At 57.5% G+C, this 8,193-nt stretch overlaps 1 protein-coding gene across 1 annotated transcript; it reads left to right on the top strand.

The window, feature by feature from the left end:
- Positions 1-35: 35 nt before the first annotated feature.
- On the top strand, positions 36-4,732 carry RPUSD1 (RNA pseudouridine synthase domain containing 1). Its single transcript, XM_064153513.1, has 6 exons — positions 36-114; positions 752-943; positions 1,054-1,177; positions 2,053-2,155; positions 2,234-2,335; positions 3,198-4,732. The coding sequence occupies exons 2-6, from the start codon at positions 762-764 to the stop codon at positions 3,596-3,598; spliced, it is 912 nt and encodes a 303-aa protein (XP_064009583.1). The 5' UTR covers positions 36-114; positions 752-761; the 3' UTR covers positions 3,599-4,732.
- Positions 4,733-8,193: the final 3,461 nt, after the last annotated feature.

The raw sequence follows: 8,193 nt of genomic DNA, 5'->3' as shown, positions 1-8,193 counted from the left end.
GGGCGCGGCGGTGCCGGCGTTGATTGGACGCGACGCGCGGCAAGGCGCCGCCGGGGGATGCGATGTAGGCGCTCGCTGCCCCCCGGCCGGCCCGGCCCGGCGACGGCGCTGCAGGTCGGTCCCGGGGGTGGGGACCGAGGGTCGTGGGAGGGGTAGCGCCGTCCAGGCCGCTCTGCGTGTCCCCTGCGCCATGTCCTGTGTCCACTGCGCCGTGTCCCGCGTTCTCTCTGCGTGCACGTCCCCTCGGCCCAGCATGTCCCCACCGGGACGCCAGCGAGAAGGCGGTCAGGGGGGGCAAGAGCCTGGGGCAGGCTGAGCTCCACCGTCGGGCAGGATAATCGGACATAGCACCGAGCGGCTGTGGGGCCTCCACGCGTGACGGCGGAACAGTGGCAGAGCTGTAAGCGGTGACACTGGGACAGTGGCTGCGGAACCGGTCCGGGGTGGGAGCTGCAGGGGGTGACGCTGGTGATGCTGGCAGACCCTTCGGGTGTCACTTTTGGACGCGTGTGGTGTGACATCGGTATCGCTCTTGGACACGTGGTGTTACTGTCGCTCTGGCACCTCTGTGCTGTGACGTCAGTGTCACTCTCGGACACACGTAGCGTGACGGTCAGTGGCACTAGCGCCAGTACACCTCCAGCCCTACTGAGGGTACCCTGCCTCCTGTCTTGACTGGGTCGTTTTGCTCCCCAAGCTGTGACTGGAGGCCCTCCCAGCTCACCCTCACTGCCTCTCCTGCTCCCCGCAGGGCGCTGGCCATGGAGCCGGGCACCATCGACAACCTGTCCATCCTGTACCAGAGCTCGGACTTCATCGTGGTCAACAAGCACTGGGACATCCGCATCGACAGCAAGATGTGGTACGAGACCCTGACCCTGCAGAGCCAGCTCAAGCACCGCTTCCCAGAGCTGGCTGACCCCGACACCTACTACGGCTTCAGGTGAGCAGCTGGGCAGCGAAGCAGGCTCTGCCCTGCCTCTGAGCCAGCCTGGGATGGGGACACTGCCCGAGTGCCCAGCGATGCTCCTCTGCCTCCCCTCTCCTCCCCAGGTTCTGCCACCAGCTTGACTTCTCCACCAGTGGGGCGCTGTGCGTCGCGCTCAACAAAGCGGCAGCGGGAAGCGCCTACAAGTGTTTTAAAGAGAGGCTGGTGACCAAAGCCTATCTTGCCCTGGTGAGTCTGCCCTGCCAGCTCCTGCTTCTGGACTGTGTGAGCCTCAGGAGGTTCAAAAAGGCCACGTGCCAGGTCCTGCAACCCCTGGTACCAACACAGGTTGTGAGATGGAGCACCGGAGAGCAGCCCTGTGGAGAGGGGTTTGGAGGTGCTGGAAGGTGAAAAGCTGGATATGAGCTGGTACCATGTGCTGCCAGCCCAGAGCCAGCCTGTCCTGGGCTGATCCCCAGCAGTTTGGGCAGCAGAGGCAGAGGGAGGATTCTGCCCTTCTGTTGTGCTCTGCCAAGACCCCACCTGCAGTGCCAGGGCCAGCTCGAGCTCTCAACACAGCAGAGACATGGACCTGTTGGAGCAGGGCCAGAGGACACCACAGCAATGATGAGAGGGCTGGAAGCTCTCATCTGTGAGGTCAGGCTGAGAGAACTGGGGTTGTTCAGCTCAGAGAAGAGAAGGCTCCAGGGTGACCTTCTGGTGCCCCTTCAGTACTTCAGGGGACAAAGCTGGGGATAGAATTTTGAGCAGGACCTGTTAGGACAGGACAAAGGGTGATGGTCTGAACTAAAAGAGGGAGATTCAGACTGGAGAGAAGGATGAAATGTGACACTGAAGGTGGTGAGACCCTGGCCTAGGTATCCCTGGGAGGTAGGAGATGCCCCATCCCTGGAACCCTTCCGGGCCAGGTTGTCTGGGGCTCTGTTGGGGATGTCCCTGCTGACTGCTTTCCCTTCCCACCCACACCAGTATGTGAGTCTGATTCTATGACTTACCTTCTGAGCTTGCGAAACCACAGCTTGTCCTCTGCTTCTGGTCTTCCTGGTGCTGCTGAGGAGCAAGCTCTGGGGCTGGGTTTCCAAGCTTCCCTCTCTCTCCTGCAGGTCAGGGGCCACGTCGGCCAGCGGCGGATGACCATCAGCTACGCCATTGGGAAGAACACCACCGAGGGCATGACCCACATGATGTGCATCGACGGGACGGAGGGTGAGCAGCTCCCACACCCCTCCCAGCCCACCTGAGCCATGCTGGGGGAAGCTGACCCTGATCTGGATCTCATTGCAGGCTGTGACAATCCCAAGCCTTGCCAATCAGAGCTGATCGTGCTTGAGCATGGGTCCTACAGCGGAGATCCTGTAACCAAAGTGCTGCTGCAGCCACTGACAGGTGGGAGCTTGGTGCCACCGGAGTGGGCACAGGGTGGGCTGCAGCCCTAGGAGCTTTGGGGTGGCCCATGAGGCTGGGCACAGCACAGAACCTGTCCCCAAGAGCATGAAATGCTGAGTTGGGGCAGCTGAAGGACGTAGAGGTGCTGAGTGGGACCTGGACCTCAGATGCAGCATAGTAGCATAAGAAAGAAGCCTAGAAAGAGCTGAGCAGGGCTGAGAGCCACTGAGCTTGAGGAGGATTCAAGTTCTCAGACTAAGGGGACAAAAGCCTTTTGGTGCGTTATCACCTTGCACCACTGTGCCCTCACCAAGGGGTTCTGAGATAACCTGTGTCCTGATTGACACAATCCCAGCACAATGCCTCTGGGGATCATCCAGTCCAACCCCTTTGCTAAAGCAGGGCACCCACAGCAGCTTGCCCAGGATCACAATGCCCAGCTGGGTTTAGACAAGGAGACTCCACAACTTGTTGTGGCAGCCTACTCCAGGACTGTAGCACTCTCACACTGAACCTCTTGGCTTCCAGTTTGTGCCCCTTGTCCTGCCATTGAGCACTACTGGCCAGAGTCTGGCCCCATCCTCTTGCCCCTGACCCTTTAGTTCTTGCTGAGCACTGATCAGATGCCCTCTGGGGCTGCTCTTCTCCAGGCTCAGCAGCCCCAGGACTCTCATCCTTTGCTCCTCACAGGGATTCTCCAGGCCCCTCCACTGGACTCTCTCCAGTAGTTCCTGCCTCTCTTTTCCTGGGAAGCCCAGAACTGAAGCCACTGTTCCAGCTGTGGCCTCGCTAGGGCAGAGCAGTGCAGGAGGAGAACCTCCCTGGACCTGCTACCCACACCCTGCTCCCTCTCTCCTCCCAGGTCGGACTCACCAGCTCCGGGTTCACTGCAGCGCCATCGGCCACCCCATCGTTGGGGACTTCACCTACAGCCACAGGAAGGACAGCAGACCCTACAGGATGATGCTGCATGCCTACTACCTGCGCATCCCCACCGGCAAGGAGCTGATCGAGGTCTGTGCGCCCGACCCCTTCGTCACCGCGATGGACAGCAACTGGGTGCCACAGCACGTCGTGCACCAGCTGGATGAGACCATCCAGGAGCTGAAGGACAAGGTGATGCAGAAGCAGGAAGAGGAGCAGAACCAGGAAGCCGTGCTTGGTGGTGGAGAAGAGGAGGCACAGGACGAAGCCAAGAGCCCGGAGGCAGAGGAGCAGCGCGTGTGCTGTGAGCAGTGGTTGGCCGAGTGGGCTCTGGAGTGAGCACAAACCACATCTCTGCAGTTCCAGCCCAGTGCTCCATTGTTGTCCCAGCGGGTCCCTGCGGAGCCCAGCGCTGACTCCACGCCTGCACTTGCTCTGTGCTATGTCTTCCCTCACCTCTGGGGCTGGGACCAGGCAGATTCTATCAGGCTGGGTTGATTTTGTACCCCACAAGTCATCCATCTGGCTATTGGATGCTCCTTTCCTCATTCCAAGCCTTAGCAGCAGAGGCAGTGTGTCACCTACCAGCTTAGAGTGACCCTAGAGCTTCACATCCCCATCCCGGGGCTTGGGCACAGCCAGGATAGCACCAGCACTGCCTTTGCCACGTGTACAATGGACATATCCACAGCCCTCCACTGCTGAGGTGCTAAAACGGGAGGGGAGAACATTCCAGGTGCAGCTTCAGTGTGCACATCCCCAACCCCCTTGGTCCCAGCTTGCTATGCTCACTGGCACATACCTGGTGTGGGAGTTGGGAGAGCAGCAGGCTGAAGGGCAGCCTGGGGGCACCAATAGCCCCCCCTAGTCCTGGGATGGCTGCAGGTGTTGTACCTGTGGAGCTGGGTTGTGCGATGGGCACAGGAAGGGTCCGGGTCCATTCCCTGCCCACTGGCTTCCTTCCCACCTCAGCCCATGTGTGGGGTTTTTGGTGGCTGAGTTGATTCCAATGGATTTTAACCTCTTTGTTGCCAGCTTCTATCAGAAGAATTTAGTCTTTTAGTGGTTCTGGAATACGGGTGGTCTCAGAAATGAGCTTATTTTGGTACTTCTGTGGTCAGACAGCCAGCAGCCCAAAGCTTTTCTACTAGATGTTGCTATTCCTTCTCCAAATGTTGCCTTTTCCTAGCACCCACTTCTGCCCTGGAGGTGGAGATCAGAAGGCACAAGTCCCTCACTGCTTTACCCCAGACAATGGGGTTTCTGTGTCGTGTTTTGGTCCCGTGGCATGGCTCTGAGGACAAGTCCTTTGAGTGGCAGTTCGGGAGGACTCTGGAGCAAGAGGAGCAGCTGAGGAAGTGGTTGAAGCTGGGTTCCTTCCAATTTCAGACTGAGGACTGGTGTGAGGAGCAGGAAGGATCATGGCTCATGCTGGTGCCAAGCTTTCAAAGATGCCAATCAGTTTTTCTGTCATGCCAGTTCATTGTCACCTTCCCACCCTGTTTGCCTTCTGAGGTCACATCTTGAATCCTGGGTTCAGTTTTGGGCCCTCGCTACAAGAAGGACATTAAGAGGCTGGAGCAGGTCCAGAGAAGATCCAATAAGCTGCTGGAGGGTCTGGAGAGCAGGTAGGATGAGGAGAAACTCACAGAACTGAGTTTGTTCAGCCTAGAGAAAGGAAAGCTGAGGGGAGACCTTATGGCATTTTACAGCTCACTAGAAGGAGGCTGGATCCAGGTGGGGGTTGGTCTCTTCTCCCAAGAAACAAGTGATAGGACGAGAGGAAATGGCCACAAGCTGTAGTAGGGGAGGTTTAGGTTGGACATGAGGAGAAATTTCTTGCAGGAGTGGTCAGGCCTGGGAACAGGGTGCCCAGGGAAGTGGTGGAGTCACCATGCCTGGAGGTGTTCAAATGAAGTGTGTGGACGTGGCACTGTGGAACACGGTTTAGTGGGCATGGTGGTGGTGAGTTGGTGGTTGCACTCCCTGGTCTTGGAGGTCTTTTTCAACCAAAACCATTTCTATGAATCTGTGGTTTAGCAAATGAGGAGAAGAGGGCAGAGGCGTGGGCTAGGGTGGGACAAGGGTGGCTGAGGTTTGTGGCATCCAGAGCACACAGCCCTGTGGCATTTGGTGCTGAACCAGCACAGCAGCACATGCCCAGAGTCCTTGTCATCCCACGGGCCTTGTGCTACTTCAGGTGCACCTGACAGAGATTTCACACAACTAATATTTCCACCCCGAGGGGGATTAAAGTGTCTCAGCCCTCTCCCTGTGAGTGAACTCAACCTGCAGGTCACCAAAGCCCCGAGGGGTGTTGCATCACCTGGCGCTTGTGTCTCCAGATGCTGCTGGATTCAAGCTTGCCGTGCATGGCCAGGGAGGAGCTGACCTTCACCTTGCTTTTGCAGCTTTGTGGCTCGGTGCAAGTGCTGCTGTCCTCTGCAGGGTGAGAGCCATGGTGCCTGGCTCTTGGGCAGTGAGTGAGCACCGTGGGCTCGATAGCTGGTGGCAGAAAGCTCAGCAGGGTTTGGAGGATTAGGAGACCTGCCTCCTTCCTCTCAGGCCACATCCCTGCCCATCCCATCTGCCAGGAGTGGCTGGAGGGTGGAGAGGCAGCCACAGGTGGGTCCTGAAGCAGTAAATCACCACTCTAAACCTGTTTGCCAAAGAATGGACGTGGGTGACGTGCACAGGAGGACCTGAAGAGCCGCAGGGGACGCTTGGAGCACCGGAGGCAGGATGCAGCCTCCCCTTCCCCGGAACAGTTCCTGCTGCGTGGCAGGGGACACGGCTGGCACAAGGCTGCCCTTGACTGCGAGGCCAGAGGTCAATGGGAGAAGGCAGTGGGGACACAGCAGTGCCCACGCACAAGGAGATGGACGCTGATGGACCATCAGTGGCGGGGAGGGTTGGCACCCAGTGCTCACGCCACAGTTTGCACGCTCCACCACCCATCACCCTTTGTGCATTGCAGTTTGACCCACCAGTGCAGGAAGCAGAGATGGAGCAATGTTTTCCTCACCTTGCAGAGAGTCTTCCAGGTGCCCTTCCCAGCTTGTCTTCCGTGCTGCATCCAGTCCTGTTGCCTCCTCTCTGCCTCGGAGCCTTTGCTGCATCACCTGTGAATCCACCCTTGCACTTGGACCAGGGGGTTGTGATGGGAGTTGTGTGTGTCTTGTGATGTTCTGTCCAGCTTCTGGTGACCCTTTCTTCTTGTAGCACATGGCCTTAGTAAACCACTGTCTGTGTGTCCTGCAGTTCACCCTCTGGTCTTTAGTCCCCTGGGTCGGTGAGTTGCCGCAGCATGGCCAGTGAAGTGCTGGGGGTTTCCAGGAATGAGCCCAGACCAGTCCATCCCTGGGGCTCCAACCTGGCCAACCTGTTCTGTGAGCACCATGCTCCTCCTGGCCTCTTCTCCTGGCTGAAACCACCAGGACTATCTTTTTGAATGGTCTCCTAGATTTAGTAACTCTGCCACAGATGGCCAAGGATGCCCAAGGTGGCTGGGGCAGAGGCCAGTGCCCTGGTCCTTACCCAGCCTGCCCCTGCCCACAGCCCATCCTGGCCAACACCACCAGCTGGGATTGTCCCCAGCCAAAGAGCAGAAGAAAAGTTCCTGATTTCAAAACACTGGCAAGGTAGAGGAGCAGCCCTGGGGCTGCTGGTGTTTAGAGAGTGCAGAGGGAAGGTTGGTCTCTGATCCCTTCCCTAGCAGGTGATAGAGGAGATGGCCTGAAACTCTGCCAGGGGTGGGTTAGGTTGGAGATCAGGAACAATTTTCTTTGCTGCAAGAGTGGTCAGGCCTTGGAACAGGCTGCCCAGGGAGGTGATGGAGTCCCCATCCCTGGAGGTATTCAAGAAACCTGTGGCCATGGCACTTTGGGACATGGTTTAATGGCCGTGGTGGTGCAGAGCTGGTGATAGGACTGGATGATCTTAGAGGGCTTTTCCAACCAAAGCAGTTCTATGATTCTGTGATGTCTGCCTAACTCCTGTACATCAACAGTATTCCTTGGGCTGGAGCAGCTGGAGAAGTGAATGAAGACCCAAAGGGATCATTTGCAGTCTTCAGGTCGTGAGGTTTTCAAGACTATAAACGTGGCAGGGCCAGAGGAGTGGCTGGTTAAAAGGGGAGAGGATTTCCAGCCCACCCAGCATGGGAAAATGCAGTTGGAGCCCACCACCAACCCACCAAGACTCCTAGGGAAAGAGGCTTGAGCAAATGCTTCTCAGGCCATTTGGATTTGGGGTGGATGCTCCTGTGCTTGCTCCTGAGGTTGTTTCAGAGTCAGTTTTAAGCTCCATGAGGATGTGCTGGACATGGTGATGGACAAAGGGAGCCTGCTTCAGCCACCTCTGGCCAGCAAGCCCGAGGCAGGGGCTGTGTCCCACCTGCACCTCATAGCAAACAAGTTTCTCTAATTTTCCTGCTCCAGAGCTATTTCTTTTTTCAGCAAATCCTTCCAAAATAGAAACCAGAAACACCCACAGGGGTTGACCAAGCCCTGGTGCTGCAGGACCGGTTGCTCAGTATGGGGACACTGGTTGGGAGCACTGAGCGATGCCAAACCTTGATCAACGCTGCACCAGCAGGTCCCTGGGCACCTTGGCAAAGGGTGGTGCCCCCTGAAACCTGGCTGAGGAAAGGCTGCAGCCAGGCAACCAGCCCAGCCAACTGCTGCCACCCTTCCCTCTGCCCAGCATACTCAGGTGACACTGATCTCCAGAGGTCCCACCCAGCCCTTACCATTCTGTGATCCCACAATTTGCTGCCACACAGCATCAGGGTCCTCCAGGTTTGCATCACACAGCCGCAGAAGGGGGTTTGAGTCCTTGCTTTTTAGTCTCCTTCTTCGTGGCATGTGCTGAATGATGCTTCAGAGCAGGCTCAGAAGTGGCAAGAAAGCTGTAAGAAAGGGAATGGGATTGAT

The sequence above is a fragment of the Pogoniulus pusillus genome, chromosome 13 (assembly GCF_015220805.1).
Source record: "Pogoniulus pusillus isolate bPogPus1 chromosome 13, bPogPus1.pri, whole genome shotgun sequence".
Lineage (NCBI taxonomy): Eukaryota > Metazoa > Chordata > Aves > Piciformes > Lybiidae > Pogoniulus > Pogoniulus pusillus.
This window is presented reverse-complemented; position numbering and strand designations above follow the sequence as displayed.